The sequence below is a fragment of the Antechinus flavipes genome, chromosome 4 (assembly GCF_016432865.1).
Source record: "Antechinus flavipes isolate AdamAnt ecotype Samford, QLD, Australia chromosome 4, AdamAnt_v2, whole genome shotgun sequence".
Lineage (NCBI taxonomy): Eukaryota > Metazoa > Chordata > Mammalia > Dasyuromorphia > Dasyuridae > Antechinus > Antechinus flavipes.
Window position 1 is genome coordinate 462269265 of NC_067401.1, and position 17543 is coordinate 462286807.

Here is a 17543-nt window from a genome sequence, read left to right on the forward strand (position 1 = left end):
CAAGAACAGACTCATAGTTTGTCATGAGCTGGGAAGCCTACATCTGGTCCAATCTTCACATCTTGCAGAGAAAGAGAATGTGGCCCAGAGCAGGGGTGTTCCATGCCAAGAGTCAAAATGCTGGTAAACACAGAGCTGAGAGTCTAGGCCAGGTCATCTGACTGCTTCTCCTGTAGTTCCCCTCCTGACTGGTCTTTTGATTTCTCCAAAGTTTTTGCTTTGCTTCAGTATATATCTGGTTGATGTTTATGCTATTTTAGCTCTGCTTTCTTAGCTTTGTGTGTTTTTAAAATGTCTTTCTATATTTCCTTGTATTTCTTATTTTCTTAGACTCGTAGTATCTCAGAGTTGGACGAGATTTCAGAGATTATTTAATCAGTCCTTCTTCAATTTTTTTCTACTCACCAGAGAAATTTTTACATGACCCTGGGCACATAGGTATACAAAATAAGTATTTTACAAAACAATTAGTTATAGGTAATAAATCATAATTTTGTGACCCCCACATTCAGTTATTGGTTGCTATATTATATAACAAAGCACAGTTTAAGAAGCTGAAATCTAGCTCAACCCATATACCAATGAGTATTCTGTATACAGTGTCTAGTATGAAGTTAATGTAAAACAACAACAACAACAACAACACAATTTTGTTTTTGGTTCCAAATTCTCTTGTTGCCTTTTCTCTATGCCTATGAAGGCAAGGGGGAAAAAAAAACTCATTATAAATGTGTATAAGACATATAGAGTTCCAAGCCTGAAGTCAGGAAGGCTCTTCTTCCTGAGTTCAAATCCAGACCCAGACACTTACTAGCTGTCTCACTCTGCCATTTAACTATTTGCCTCAGTTTCCTCATTCTGACATCTGGGGAATGAGCAACCATTCTAGTTCCTTGCCAAGAAAGTTGCCAAATGAAGTCATGAAAGTTGGGCACATTTAAAAAATAAGCAATAAAGAAACAAAAAATAAGCAACAAAGAAAACAAAAGCAAAAAAAAAAAAAAAAAAAGGAAGAAAATGTGTCCTTAAAAAAAAAAAAATCCATGTGTAAGACTTTACATTTATCCCTACTAAATGCCATTTATTGGCTCACTGATATCATTCACCGCCAGTCTGTGGGCAAATTACAGCCACCCAGCCTCTGTGCCAAATACAGCACTAAACATATCCTATTTTTGTATGGTCCACAAGAATGGTTTTTACATTTTAAAATGGTTAAGAAGAAAATCAAAAGAAAGATGATATTTTGTGACATGTGAAAATAACCAAAAAAAAATTCAAATTTCAGCATCCATAAATAAAGTTTTCTTGCTCATTCTTTTAGGTATTGTCTACTTCTGCTCTGCTCCATAGAGACAGAGTAAAGTAGTTGGGATACAGCTTATGAGAGGTATTCTCATCACTCACCACTGCTGCTAATTGTCCTTAGAACTTGAAGGTATTTTCAGTGCCACATACTTCATGGTTCTGTGATACCTAATTTTACTTTTGTTACCATTGGATATTTATCATGTCAAAAGAAGAGAGGAAAAATGTTTAAAAAAATTTTTCCAGCTCAGGCCCGAGATTGAAATTTGTCTGATGAAGAACTTTCCTCATCTATATTTATTGAACACTTTGGAAATTAGCTTTGCTGTAGACTTAATAATGTTGCTTAATGAATTCAGCCCCAAATTACAAAACCAAACAGTACTTACATGCAAAACTTAAACTGCAATAAAGTCAATTCACAACTAACATTGCAAGTAATATCTTCTTTATTACTTCTCATGTTGTCAAGAGTTAAAGAGGTGAGATTTCTATTCTCATGCAAATTTGCAGCAGATATATTTTCCAGGCCCAATCTAATTCCAGCAGAGGTTTTTGGACTTCAATACAAGGGAGAAAAAAGTTCTCATATTTTAAAATCCATTTAACTGTAATTGAGGAGCTTCCACCGAGCCTTCAAACAAAATGATTAATTTGCAATGTAATAACATGCTAAAAGGCAACTTTCTAGAGAAGAATCTGATAGAATTCTGTCATGGTCTTCCAAGTGATGAATATGATCCATTAAAATCATATGCTTGGGGACTGATACCAGCATTTGGCAGTACCAATCTGTGTGAAATGACATTTTCAAATATGAAATACGTAAAATCTAATTACAGATCAGTAGTTACAGATGGTTATTTACAATTAATTTTGAAGATAAGGAGCACTAACTTTGAACTCTAATTAAATGAAATGTTATTCCTCCCCCAAAGAATTTCATTCTTAATAGTAGACCTGTGTCACAAAATGATACTCAATTATAATCATTATATTTTGAATTTCATTGATGAAAATTGATGAAAATTTGCTTTCTCTCTAGTTACATAATAATTATATACTATCCTTAATTTTGTTTCTTGGCCCACAACGCCTCAAATATTTACTATCCGGCCCTTTATAAAAGAAGCTGGATGACTTTTGACCTAAGCTGTCAAGAGCTTTTTTAATCATCCCACATGGCAGTTATATTTCCTGCATTTGGATCATCCACATGCCATCTACACCTTCTTCCAAGTAGTTTATAAAAATATTAAATATAGCTCAGGGCCAAGTACAATTCAAAGTTGACATTGAACAGTTACCGACTAAGTTTTAGAAGTGGCTGTTGAACCAAAAATGAATTCAGCAATTTAATGCCCATCTCTCCCTTTCTAATAATAGTGTGGAAAATCTTATCAAATACTTCACTAAAATGTGGGTAAACTGTATCTCCCCCATTCATTTTATAATCCTGTCTAAAAAGGAGAGAAGGCTAATCTAACATGATCTGTGATTAATGAAGATTCTTTGTAATCTATGGTTAAAGATTTCTTTAATAATTTTCAACAGAGCAGTAACATGGGGTTATATTGTTATTGTTGCTTATGTAAACATTTCCCGGTGAGCGGATGTATGGTTGTTTCCAGTGTTCAGCTACAAAGATGTTTGACAAGGAATTTCTTCTATTGTATAATTTACTGTTATATGTAATCACTGTAACAAGTGACTTTTCATTCATTCTTTTAATTACATTAGTCCCAGCAGGGAGAATCAGAATAAAAGGGTAGTAGTGGTTCCTATTATTTTTCTAATCGATTTCCAGATTAGATTCCAAAAGCAGGGCTTCGATTTCTAATTCTGCCAGCGACATAATGGTGAATCTGCTTTTCCACAGCAGCACCAATATGGCGTTTCATCATTTCAATTTCCCCCCAGTTTGGTGGGTGTCCAGTGGAACCTCAAATCTATTTTCATTCACAAGAATTCCCATTCTTTGGGAAAAAAACAAACAAACATTTTGTAAGGATTGATTTCCTTCAATCAGTCAGCATCATTAAGGATTTACTGTTTGCGGTGCTATGAAAAGTACTAGGTGAGATCACAGTTGAGATCACAGAATGTTAGTGTTATAAAAGGCCTCAGAGATCATTTATTGACTCCAACTTATGCTTGAATTCGAATTCCCTCCAGAAGAGCCCTGAACATCTGCATCTGAACTTCTGTTTTGACTGCAAATGGCAGGAGACTCACAACCTCCAAAGAGCTCCACGGCACTCTGGAGCAGACTGAAGTATGAGAAAGTTTTTTTTCTGATGTTGGACTGATACCTTTGTCTCTAGGTACATGCAAGGGATACCTTTTCTGTTGTTGATTTCTTCCTTCATTTGTCAAACCTTTGTGAAGTTGTTTATGGAGATCTCTCCTCTCTAAGTTAATAAACTGATACTTTATGCGTTTTTGTCCTGGTCACTTCTGTGGGTTCTTTCAAGATCCATTTCAAGCTCTACCTTCTTCTCAATCCCCTTCACTCCCCCTTTGCTTTTCCCTCTGAAATGACTTTCCATCTACTTTGTATATATCTCATGTTACATGGTGAGCTCAATGAGATAGTCTTTTAAGGAATTAAATGGGCATTAAATTGTCTTTCCTGACTAGCACATAATAGGTGTTTAATAAATGTTTGCATGTTGTCACCTCCCCTCCCCCCCATTAGGATGTGAGATTAGAAAGTGTCTCAAAGGTAAGAAATCCATCTTTTTTGGGGGTCTATCTTTATATTCCTAGAATTTAGTACAGGTGTAATAAATGCCAGTTGACTGACTTTAAATAATTTCTTCTGCTTATATTAGTCTGTAAAAAATGATTTTTGTAAGGCTCCCTCCTCCTTCTACTACCCAATAAAAATAATCTTATATTTTTTTTCTTAACACATTGTAAATCAACTGTTTGCTACCTCTACGATCTCCATCATATTGACATTGTCTGCGTCAGTACGGGTCACAACCAATCCATGGCTTCTCATTCTCAATCCTGAATATTCCTTCCTAAATTTTGCATGAGGAGGATGGACAGCAGCTGGGATGCTGAATATCTTCCCTCAGGTCTTAAAAACAATTCCCGGGTGCCAGTACCCCAGTTGGGTTGTCCATCTGTTCTCCGTTACTCTTCTCATAGAACCCACCCACCTCCATTTTCCTGGATGGCAGGCAAGCCGTTATTTGTTCTCAGCTCCAGTTTGCTTCCTTTGCATCTCGCCATGTCGTGCCATGATTCACAGGCATGGAGCATATGGTATAAACATTCACATTTCTTTCTTTCAGAAGGAAGAACAGGTGACTCTTACCTCAACAACTATAAATCCCTTTCTGGTTAAGTCTTTTGATGTTTGATGTCATTTAAGGCTTTAGTCTCAGTAGTTCTTTTCTTTTGAAAACCTTGAGATTCCCAACTTTGAATGGGGAGTATTTTTCCCATTCCACTAGGCACCCTGCTTTAGAAAAAGATACAGAATGGAATTGAGGGTGAGGATGGATTTAGGGGACTTGTCAACTATCTCCCTGGCTGGAAGAGAATCCCTGCTTTTGTTTAAATGATGATGAATCCAAGCTATGGATATACATATTTTAATAAAAAAAAACTTTAAAATTTCATCTCACTGTATTCTGAAGACAAGTCATCATTTCAAAATCAGAAGGCCCCAAATTGGCCCAAGGGCAAAACCAAGGGAGTTTGTGAAATGGTAAATTTTTAAAGATGATGTAATTTGTCCTTCAAGTTCCAGGGACTGAATTAACAAATCATACTACCGAGTCAAAAGCAATCTACTAAACCCGACTTTATATACAGTTTATTTCACTAGAGACTGCAATTTTATACACAGTATAAAGGGGCTTCTGGATAGCACACATATAGTTACTGACTGTACTCTTTAAGAACCACATTTTACATTATACAGTATTAAGTACCCTATCATTAAAACAGTATTCCATGACTTTAAAAAAAATGAAACAAAACCCTACATATAAATGGAGATTTACCATATGCACTGTGCAACTGTTTTTATAACATAGCTGGATCACCAAATATGAATCGACAATACAACACAGTTATTAGAACATTAATTTTCAGTTGGGGTATTCCATGTTGTATCAGACAGACCTGATTAATCCCTGTATGAATTTCAACAATAGTGTTAAGTTCCAGGTAATTGGCAGCAGCTTCTAATGAAGATTTCCAATGAAATCTTTTATAAGAGCAGAAGTTTACAGCACATTGTTTTATTCTCTGCTGGTGTAGCCAATAGTCTCCAAGTCAAAATAAGATGTGATTTGCATCTGTGGATGGCCCGGTGATCAGCCACAAAACGAAGCCTTGCTTCTCTTGCTGGAGAGGCTCCGGGAGTGGTTTTTGGATCTCTTGGGGTGGCGTCAGCAACTCGGGGAAAAGTGGAACTCGGAGAGTTCCAGAGAAGACAGCAAGAGGTCTCTGGATGATGCTTCTCGTTCTCTTTCCCCCCGCCTCTGCCCATCAGACACACTGAAGGAATACTGCATTACAAAACACGTGACGTCCGCTCTGGCAAAATGACGTGATAAAGAATACGCGTGTAAACCAGTCCAAAAGAGTTCTTCATTTTCCCATTTTGCAGAGCGGGGCAGTGGGAGCGCATCCGCTAAATGAGTGAGAAAATTCCTTGAGAAAAGAACCGCTTCACTGTCACACAAAAAACAGTGATGACATTTGTGGAAAATTGATTCCAAGTCTTCTCTCCCTCTCCCTGCTCCCCCCAAATTCATGAATGTTTGTAAATTCAATAAATAGTAGAAAAATAATCCTTTACTTAGAAATTTTGAGATGCACTGTTTCAACCCTATCTTTGTGGGTCCCATATAGTAAATGCCAGCTCGATGGATCTTTTTGAGACCAAGCAGAATCCCGGGAAACAACCAACCAAACCCAACAGTTGGACGTAACGGCCGGCCATCTTGGCTTCCTGGGTCCCGGCTCTCATGGATTTACACCCTTCCAGTTAAGGAAAGCTCCAGCCCTAGCTCCTCGGGACAGGCTCTGCTTGACGAGGGCTTTGAAAGTTTCATCCCTGTGTTTGGAGCTCTGCCTTCTCTCCCATTTTATTCACGTTATGTCAGGTCCATTAATCAGACTTTTTTCCCCCTCTGTTTCCAAGCCAGCCTTACATTCTTCCAACGTAATTTGTTGTTCTTAACCATTTTAAAACAAGCAGGAAATGAGCGTGAACACTCTTAGCAACCCCCAGACGCCCGCTGTCTCTTCAAATGAATCTCATCTTCCAGAGCCCACCTCCTCCCCACTCCCTCTCTCCGTTTTCTCTTCCACTTCTCTTCCTTTCAAGGGTAAGGTGAGGTTGTCAGCACTCTGCATCCACAGTATGTACTGTCACTGCTGCCTGTAAGTGGTGGTTGTGGTGGAGGGTAGGGTGGTGCAACCGGTAGTGATGGAACTTGTGGCTTAGCAGGGCTGCAGTCTGGGGAGGCGTGTCCAGATCTAAATCCTCATCGTGGTTCCCCACGTCGACACCGGCAGACAAGGGGTCGTTGTTACCCGGAGGATTTTCGCTGTCTTCTTGGGGACTCATGGTGCTATAACCTGGAGAAGAAATAAAGATATTAGAAGCTTGGGGCGTGGTTCCCACCAGTCAAGCAACAAACAGCTTATTAAGCATCTCCTTCCTGCCAGGAGTTGTCCTAAGTTAGGTTAGATTGTAAGCTCCTCGAGGGCAGGAGCGTCTTTTGCCTCTTTTTATATCCCAATGTTTAGGGTAGTAACTGGTACATAATAGGCGCTTAATAAACATTTATTGATAACTGCTAGGCGCTAAGGAAAGAAAAAGAAAGAGAAATAGTTCCTGCCCTCAAGGAGTTTATATTTTATGGGGGGGAAGGGGCATTGAATTTGACAGTGGCAAGAGCTTTTAGCAAAGGCAACCAGGTAGTGCGTGTGGGGCCAGGAATCAGGAAGATCTGAATATGAATTCTGCTTCACATGTGGACAAGTCATGTAATTTCTATCTGCTTGCGTTTTCCTAGTGTGTAAAACAAAGATAAGAGCACTTGCCTTCCAGGGCTGTTGTGAGATCACATCAGTTAACATGTGTCCAGTACTTTGTAGCTAAGTCCCCGGAGTTTAATACTCAATAGAGGGGATTGTGCCTTTGGGAGGCGCAATACAGCGGCTGAATGGAGGACGGAGAGCAGTAAGGAGAGGCTTGAGGCAGGGAGACTGCCTAGCAGCCAGTTCAGGTAATAGTTCCGGTTTGAGATGACAAAGGTTGTACCAATGGGACGGCGGTGTCAGAGGAGGGAAGGGGGAGTATTTGAGAGATGCTATAAAGGCAAAATGACAAGAGTTGACAATTGATTGGATATGGAGGAGGGGGGTTAGAGTGAAGAATTCAGGAAGACATCTATCTATGTTGGGAGCCAACAGTTCCTTCGACAGTAACAGGAAGGCTACAAAGAGGCCGGGATTTGGGGGGACCAATGGGAGAAAGTCAAAAACGAGGTCAATTTAGACAGATTGAGTTGTAGATGCCGACAGGACATAGAATTTGAAATGTCCAAATCGGCGATTGGAGACGTGAGAATGGAGGTCAGGCCCGGGCCGGCTGGTCTCGGAATCCACACAGTAGGGACTTAATACATGCTCGTTGAGCCAACTCAGATTTTCAAGTGAGTTATTTTAAAAGAAACCAGTGAAGTGCAAAGAATATTTTCAAAGAAAAGTCTACCGAATTGAGGTCAGGCTAAGAAAAGTAAGTGGAGGGCAGAGGCCTGCCTGACTCTGAATGTCTATTAACAGCCCAGTAACTCCACCCTGGGTGACGGAGAGCCAGCAGCCAACGATGAAGCAGTCAGCTATGCTCTCTATAAGCTCGCTCGCTCTGTTTAAAGATTCATCCTTTTTGGTATTCTAAGGAATATGTTTGAAAAGAAAATGGCCTTGCTGATCAAAGGATTCAATTTCCAAGATCCTGACACATTTTTAAATATTGCAAAAATTTTTTTTTCCTTTCAAAGTTTCCAGAAGCGACAGCCCATGAATATTGTTGCTATGTTCCCGGTTAACATCAATCAGCTTCTCTCAGGGGCTGCAGAACTGATGCGCTCGCAGACAGCCGAGCAGAAGGGCTCTGGGGCTGAAAACGCGGGCCCACCCAGAGACAAAGAAGGCGATTCTCTCTCGCCAAGCTAACGTCAGAAAGGCCTTTTCGATGTACAGAGAACACCTCGTATTAGGGAGTGAAGGGGAACGTTTTCTTTGCTTTTTTTATTCAAAGTAGCTGAAAAGTGAGCCTTTCAGTGTCAATCATACCCCCGGTTTGAAAAGAAACGTACGTGGAAATCCAAATCCAGATGGTCTGAGATGGCATCAAAAATGACTGGAAATCAGATCACATGAGACAATGTACATTCAAACCTTCAAGGGCTGCACAAGTGCCGCTGTGGTTATTATTAATCACGATCTTCACCACCACGGATGATACAAGGCTCATGGGAAAGGGCAGGGCAGGTTTAAGAGGGACAGAATGGGGTGCCTTGGATGCCGCCTTGCAGTGACCCAGGATGAAGGGGTTGCCTCAGAGGAATCATTCCTAGCCTCAGTTGTCTCAAGGAGTCCGTGGCCAGTCTGGTGAAGCTAAGGGCCCCTTCTCTGGAGAATGCTTTTAAACACATCAAATAGAATATGTGAGATTACAAAGGAACTAATTATACTGAAATATAGTTTCCAAACTCTTTGAAAAAGGGCAAATGTGTGCCCCTTCTCCCAGGTTAAGAACCTTGAGATAGAGGAACTTTTTGATCCTTTTATATATATGATTTGATTAGTATTGGGGAGCAGATCATATGGGTTGATGGCAACCCATTAGTGGGAAAAACAGTATCAGAAAAATCCTGCAAATCACTTATAACTGGCCTAGGAACCCTGTTTCAACAGCTGCCCTGGCTTCCAGATTTTACCTCTGCAGCAGGCTGCATCTGTCCCCTTCTGTCTGCTTCTATGGCCAGCGCTCCTAGCTCACCCTTCTCCTTTCCTGCCCAGAGTGCTGCCATATCCCCTCTCCCCTACGCTGGGTCCCCCTCCTCAAAGCCTCTGCCTTTCTCTGATGCACTGTCTGGGCCATTTCCACAGCGATGACCTGGAAAGTAGAGGTCTGCCCATGTTGTCTCCCTTTTTAAAGAAGTTCCTGCCTCCTAATACTCTGAGGATGATGATGATAAAAAGAGCTAGCATTTAGATGGGGTTTTAAGGTCTGTAGGACACTTTCCATGTGCTAATTCACTTGATGTTTACAACCACCAGGGCTCGGATCATCCCCATCTTACTGAGACACCAGACAGAGACTCCATGCCAACCAGTTGCTGATAAATGGCTGAGGCAAGATTTGAACTCAGATGTTCCTACAAAATCTCATTTGGTCCTTGAATCCTACACTGTTTTTCTGCACTGATTTCTCATTATTCTCCTTGATTTGCTGTATGTTCTAGCTAGCCTGGCCTAACTGTATTTTACTGCATAAAATATTCTCTCTCTTTTGTACACAGTTAGTTGTCTACACTGGGAAGGCTGCCCCTCCTCACCTCCACCTCCTGGAATCCTTTGCCCTCTTCAAGGATCACTTACGTGTTGCCAGCTACATGAGGCCTTGATGGGTTTTTGGTTTTTCTGTCTGTCTGTCTCTCTGTTTCTGTGTTTCTCTATTTGTCTGTCTCTGTCTCTCTCTGACTGCCTTTGTCTCTCTCTTTCTCTCTCTGACTCTCTGTCTCTCTTTGGTTGTCTCTGTCTCTCTTTCTCTCTCTGTCTCTCTGTCTCTTTCCCTCTGATCAGTATTATATTATACTGGAGTTGTTGTGAGGAGAATACTTTTGGTATAGTTAGAAACAGGCATATAAATACGAGTGTGATTCTCAAAAGAAATAGAGAACCTGTTTGTAAAGACACTGCATTCTTTGTATCTTGACCCTCTTCCCAGAAGGTCACTACATTGGAATAGTCCAGAATTTTCTCTGAGGAGTGCCCCTAATCATCAGATTTCAGCCTCTGGGAGGGATGTCTACGCTTCCATTGCTGGGGAGTTGAGCTCCTTTTGCAGGGCATCTTCTAGAGGGGCTTCATCCCCAGCCCTCCTCCTGGGGAGCCCTTGCCTTTTCTTTCCAGGGCCCAGACCTCTGAGTGGCTTCCCTTTGGTCCTTTCATTCTTTCCCAGCTGAACCTTGCACTCTGCCCCAGGTCCCTTGGACCTCCTGATCTCTGGCCTTTTCTGGCCAGGGCCGCTTTCATTCCACTTCCTGGCTGTCTCTCACCATCCTTGGGGCAGCTTCCTAGGATGCTCTAATGGTTGTCTTCTTCCACTGGAAGGTAAGCTTCCTGAAAGCAGAGTCTTCCTTACTTGTGTCATGTCCCCAATGCCTGGCGCAGGGGAGGCAGTCGATGGCCCAATGGACGTCTCCATTGATAGCCAATTAGCGTCTCAAACTCAGCCTGTCCAAAGTGGAAACCGCCTCTTTGTCCCTAAGCCCGTCTGCTCTCAGCTTCCCTTTCCTGCTGAGGGCGATCTGTCCAATCCCCAGACTTACAAACTGGTGTCATCCATTCATGAGTTAATTTACAAGGTCTGCTTTTATTTTCAATACCTTGCATAGAGTAGGTGCTTAATAGATGCTCATTGCCTAATTTTAATCTCCCTCCCTCCAGCAGAATGGTGAGAACAAGGTTGCTTTTATTCTAAATACCTTGTATAGAGTAGGTGCTTAATAAAATATTATTGAACTGGAGTTTCCAAGTCTCTGAACACTCTTCCTGACATGGTTTTCAGGAGAGGGAATCCTAAGGGAGGACACTCCCTGCCAGTCTGGACTGGCACCTTCTTTGTACCTGAGAGCACTGCGAGGTGCCCGTCCCAGGGCACAAGCATCCATGACCATCAGGTCCTCCAGTTTGGGGCTTTGTGCAGACACCATAGAACTGGCCCCAGAGCATTATGCTTAATAACTGTTTACAGAGTGACTGCATCCTAGAGCTTGGGCCAATTAGCATAACTGGGGGATGGGCTGCTGTCTAGCCTAGGAGCCCGATGAGCTTGGGGCCTGTGATGAATCAGTCATGATTTCCCAGAAGCCAAGGGATGAGGTAGGATTCAGCCCCAGGTATTCTGGGGTTCAATGCCAGAACCTCCCTCAATGTGTCCCCCAACTGTCCTGTCCCTCAAGGATCAGCTGAGCTGACTCGGTGCAGAAGTCCTGGTAGAGAGAATTCTAGAAACAATCACAACAGGCAATCCTTGGGGGCGGAGGCTGCTTTTGCCTTCCCCTGTTTTCCCAGCATAGGGACTAGTACTGTACTCCATGATCAATACTTGTTGATCACTTGTGTAGGGGGGGTTCTGTGGACTATTCAGCGGTACCAATAGTATCATTCCTCTGGGATGCTCAGGACAAATTACTAGCAAACCAACACATAACTTCACAGCTGGATAGGATCTCAGTGGACACCGTGTCATAAGGGTTTTACTTAAGGACTTTTCAGGTACGAACAAAGGAGTCTGGGTGAGGACACACCAAGACCCACAGCCGTGACCGTCCTGTCACAGGGAAGATTCAAGGTCTGATTCGAGATCTTACCATGGTCACTCTCTGTCCCAGATCGACCCCAGTAGCGACGCCTCCGTTCTGGGCTGTGTGCGTGGCGTTCTATCACCGCTGCTATAAACCGTGTGTTGCTGACTGGGGGAAAAAGAGGGACAATTCTTTTTACTCACACATGCAAATTCTTTACGATACCATATCCATTTATTCCCCCCAGCGGGCTCATTCACTGCTAAGGCATCTGGGCTTTTGAAGAATGGATGAGCTAAGGGCTCTGGTAAGTGGGAGATCATTTTGATTTTGGAAAGGGGTAGTGGGAGGACACATTTTTAAGAACATATCCAATATGAAGCCTGAGGAACAGCCAAATTTAGGAGCATGGATTTCGAGATAGCAAGCCCTTAGAAATCATTAGCCCAACCTGCTCATTTTATAGATAAGGAAAATAAGTCCAGGACCAATGTCATCTGGGTAATAAGTCAAAGAGCTAGAACTTTAATGTGGTCCCCTGGCTCCAAGTCCAGTATTGTTCCCACAATCCCACATGGATTTTCTGCCATTAAGATCCTAGACTTTCCAAATGGAAGGGACCTTTGAGATGAACCCGATCTCGATCTCTTTTTTGTTTTTATAGTAAAGGAAACCAAGTGTGAAGAAGTGACTTATACAGCTAGCAAATGATCTGATAACAGCTGGCATTTAGAGAGTACTTTAAGGATTGCCAAGGCCTTTATAAATATTGCCTAATTTGATTTTCACAACAACCTTGAGAGATAAGTGCTATATTAAACTTATCATTATTGTTATTTTTTGCAGATGAGGAAATTAAGGGAAACAGAGTTACAGTCACATGGCTAGGAAATGTCCAATGCTCTATCTATTAGCTGCCCATTCATATTATTCATGGATCATAAATGAAGAGCAGGAAAGGACCACGGTCTCCTTGGTTGCCATCTTGTCCAACTTCTTTGTCTTCCACAGAATAAGATCCAGAAAAGTTCAGTGATTCATCTTAACTCACTTGGATGGTGTGAGAGCTACTATTTGAATTCTAGTCCTTTTGACCCCAGAGTCAACAATCTTTCCCTAACCTGGAAATTGAAGACATTTTGGAGAGGAATCGAGTCTTGTTCCTTGGTGATAAAACTAAGGAATGGAGCTCAGACAGGGGAAGCCTTGCCTAGTACCATGGAGAGGCCGAGCCAGGTTCTGAATATGAGATTTGGAAGTCCGGATCCAGAAAACTTATCACTTTCTTCAGTGAATGAAACTCTTTTGGCTAAAAATAATTCTCTCCCCGCCCCAACACATCTATTTAAGTCATCAAAAAGAAGAACATATTCTAAAGTACAAGATTAGGAAAGAAATGAAGAAGCGGGAGTTCATAGCACGCTATTTTATTCCAATTTAAGCTTAGCATAAATCAAGCAAGGAAAGGAAAAACTAAAGATAATCACACTCGATCCTTCAAGATTTTCTAACCAAATTAAGGCCACTCATTTGGCCTTAACTTAGGGAGAAACGATAACAACTAACTCAAAACTCTGAGTCTCAGCATTTCCAATTGGAAAATGGGTCCAGAGAGATTCAGGGAGGATCTGAGCTCGATCATCAGAGCCCCGATCGGGCAACCCAAAGTGTAATCAGACAAGGGAATGGCGAACTTACTGATGCCTCTGTCTTCGTGACTGTCATCGTCTCGTTCGTCTCTATCGTTCTCCAGGTTGGACATCCGCACTGACATTTCTATCCAGCAATAAAAATGGGAAGATACTCGGTTAAATGATCTCATCTTATTGACTCCTGGCTTTAATGTCCTGCTGGACAGCAGTGCTTTGTTGAATAGGAGGAAGAGCATTCTGGGAGGAGGAGCAGATTCCCAAGTTTATCAGCCCAGATGGTGAGGAAAAGGGAAAAAAGAGATGCAAGATCCCCATTGGCTCCCAACTGTTTCCCAAAGACCTCTCCACAAAAGGAATAAAGTCAGTGGGAAGAGTGGAGCTTTCTATCCACTAGACCAGAAGCTGGACACGTAAGGGCAGGGTCATAATGAGAACCTGGATAGGACTGAAAGCCCTGGTGACTCTATTCCCAGAATCCCATTTTTAAAGATAAAAAATTAAATGATAACGTAACACTGAGTGATCACTATTGCTTGGCTACCTCCATTTTGTTTGGTTTCTGCTTGATGATTTCATCAGGACAGGGAGCTTTCTTGGGGAAATTGCTTCTGATCAGGAAGCCATTTGGAAGTTCTAGTGTTAGGGAAGTCTGTGAGGAACAATGACGGCCAAAGTGATGCACAGGCAGTCAATGTCAAAGGCAGGACTGGAACTCGGGTCTCTGACTTCAAGATTGGCCCTCCATCCACTGCACTACTCTGCCCCAGGGTAGATGCTCCTTCGAAAGACTTGGTAGGGCAACCAGATGGCACGGTGAATAGAGCACCAGTCCTGAAGTCAGGAAGACCTGAATTCAAATCTGACCTCAGACACTTAACACTTCCTGCTATGTGATCCTGGCCAAGTCATTTAATCCCAATTGCCTCAGTAAAAATAAATAAATGAATAAAAATTTAAAAAAGACTTGGTAGAAAGAATTCTAGTATTCACTGGGTGAGCCTGGGCAGATCCTCCCCCTTTCTCTGGGACTCAGTGGCCCTATCGTGGCCCTATCGTAAAATGGCAGGCTTGGATTAGATCCCTAATCTACTTCCAAACAGAAGACCATATGATGATTTCTGTGATAACCATGGGGCAGCTCAGGAGTGCCATAGCGCATAAAGTGTCAGGTCTGGAAGCAGGAGGATGCCTTTTCCTTTGAGTTAAGATACTTACTAGTCATGTGACTCTGGCCACATCATTTAACTCTGTCTCAAAAAAATGAGGGGAGGGGAAGAAAGTTAAGGTGACCTCTCTCTGCCATTCACTAAAGCCTTTTGCCTCCTGAAGAAAAGTGACAAATAGTCTAATTTCCCGGTAACCTGGTGCTGCCGGATGGCAGGCAGGGCCAGACCAAGGCGCAGCGGGCTAATCACAGGAAAGCCGTGCAGAATAAGCTGCCCGGCAGCAGACACCCGTGATAAGAAGGCTCATCACAAGAGGCCGGCCGCTCTGGGGAGACAGCAGGCCCAAGTGTTCTTAGTCACCCGCTGGCATATAGCACGGGCAGCACTGTTCACTCCAGGAAAGAGGGAAGAATGCTGTCTGTGGTACTCGGGATCTCCAACTAGCCTGAGCAGAGATCTGTCCAGGATCTACTGACACCTGATGAGAAGGGACAAGGTGTTGGGGATGCTCTAGAAAAGCAAAACAAAGCTATCAGCAAAGGCTTGTGGGTCTCACACTCGATAGGAATTAGGCGAGGATGCAAAAAGAAAATCCAACCCAGACTGCAAGCAGGTAAACATTTGCATCAGCAAAGAAAACAGGCACCAGAGCACCGGAACTGTAATTTTCCCGGCTCTTCATCCTCCCAGACGTTAATTAAATGGTTAAGTCTGGAACCGCTGGATTAGTTGATTACAGCTTTCCTCGGACCTGCCTGGGAGGCCAGGCTCCGGGATGCGCACGGGCAGCAGGATGGAGCCGTCGGCATTATCGAGGGGCCGAGCCAGAACTCTGCACTTACCCTGGGCAGCCAGAGGAGACATATGCTGATGGCTTCGGCGGTGAATCTGATGGCGGTAGGCGTAGACGGCCAGGACGAGCACCATGATGCATCCCATGATCCCCCCGGCGACTGGCCCCACAGGGGCGCTCTTGACCATGTTCAAAGTGATCACTTCGTCACCTTTGTTAAAAAACAAACAGATGCCAGATCAATGTCTAACTGAGCAAAGAAACAGAAGAGACAAAGAGAAGATCAAAGAACATCTCATCTCTGTGGGACATGGGACTCTATGTCACCTAGTGTCTCCCAACCTAAACTGTAGGACCACGACCTATAACACAGAGCAACAAGGCAGGAGGAGAAGCAGAACCGGTAGGCAGGGATGCTGAGGGATGAGGCTGGATTCTGGGCCACGTCTAGCCTCATTTAAGAGGGATCAATGGCAAGTCTTAAACTTGAAACCCAAAAGTCAAGTTTCCCCAAACTAGCTGAGGTCCTGTGCCCATTTCCATTCCAAAAATGATTCAAGTCATCCCTTGTTCTGGACTACAACTTGGACAGTGGAGGTTCAATGGTAGCAGGAACACTTTGTCATAGGTTAGATTTTTAATAATTGTTATTACATATATATTATTATATAGTATAAATAATAAAATACTGTATATATACATAATAATTTAATTTTAATAAATGATTAGAGATAAATTGATCATTGGGGATTCCCTGTGAGATCCTAGCCAAGGAAAGTTAACACGCTTAATTGATGTGCGTTGATGGATTGGTTCCAGTTCTCCATCCACTGAGAATCTTAATCCTAGGTGGGTCTGCCCTGCCCTTTAGGACAACCCCTTTTACTTCCAGGCAACTCTCACTATTGAGTTTTCTATTCATTCTAAATCTACCTCTTTGCAAACTTTGCTGTGACCATCAAAGATGGCTGCCATGTACCCCAGGGTCTTCTACTCTTCAGGCTAAATGTCCTCAGTTCTATTGAGCAGTCCTCATTCTAGCAAGAGCTTTGGTCCTCGGGATGGGCTTCTAGCTTGTCCTTTTCCTTGCTACAATGCTCACCGAAACCAAGTCTACACCTTCTCTCCTGCTCAAATTGTCCTGGAGAATTTAGACCTCTCCCTTGCCACGTCCCTTCCTCATATTTTATTTACACACATCCGTGATGCATCATCCTCACTGGCCTGGATTGTTGGGACCACAGTATTTGGTTTTATATCTCAGGTGCACAGCGCACAGCAGGTATTTAATAAATAACTGATGACAAGGATTCGGAATAATTTTTAAAGGAGCAATTTTAAAATGTCATGAGGCAGCTAAATGGTGGACAGTGTGCCAGCCCTGGAATCAGGGGGATCTGAATTCAAATCCAGACTCAGACACTTACTAGCTGTGTGATCTTGGGTAAGTCACTTTACCCTGTTTGCCTCAGTTTCCTCATCTGTAAAATGAGCTGGAGAAGTAAATGATAATGCGCTCCAGAATCTTTGCCAAGAAAACCAAACGGAGTCACAAAAAGTTGGACACGAGTAGAAATACGACTAAACAATGACAAAAGTTTAGTGTAAAGAGAACTGGAGTTTGGAGACTTGGGTATAAATCTTAAATCTCTTCCTACTTCCTACCTTACATACTATCTTGGATTCAACCTTTCTGGGTCTCAACCTTCCCCATCTGTAAAATGAGAGGGTGCATAGTGAGAATAATTTCAGAGTAGTGAGAAAGGTGATCGGCTGTATCTTGGATCTCTTTTCCTTTCACCCCTGTGCTCTATGTCTCATCCTTTAGATCAGGGCAGGGCAATATTTTGGTTTAGTGTTTCAATAAAATAGGGAAGCAAAAGCCATTTGTCTGGTTGACTGGAATGTCCCCCAGACTGACTGCAGACTTCAGTTCCGAGCCTGGCTGGATCCCATCCCTCCTGTTCTCAGGTGGGGGCCCTGCCCAGGGGAATGGAAGATCTCACTGGCTTTCTAGGTATGTGGTTGGCTCACGGTGAGCTTGCCG

At 42.7% G+C, this 17543-nt stretch overlaps 1 protein-coding gene across 1 annotated transcript in view; it reads right to left on the reverse strand.

Annotated features, from left to right (window-relative positions):
* Positions 1–5123: 5123 nt before the first annotated feature.
* The window catches only part of CACHD1 (cache domain containing 1), a 209636-nt gene continuing 197216 nt past the window's right edge, over positions 5124–17543 (reverse strand). Inside the window, exons 24-27 of the mRNA XM_051999510.1 lie at positions 15546–15707; positions 13584–13661; positions 11952–12053; positions 5124–6918 (exon numbers count right to left, since the gene is read on the reverse strand). Of these exons, the coding sequence (XP_051855470.1) occupies positions 6680–6918; positions 11952–12053; positions 13584–13661; positions 15546–15707 (581 nt within the window). The 3' untranslated portion in view covers positions 5124–6679. The remainder of the gene's footprint in view (positions 6919–11951; positions 12054–13583; positions 13662–15545; positions 15708–17543) is intronic.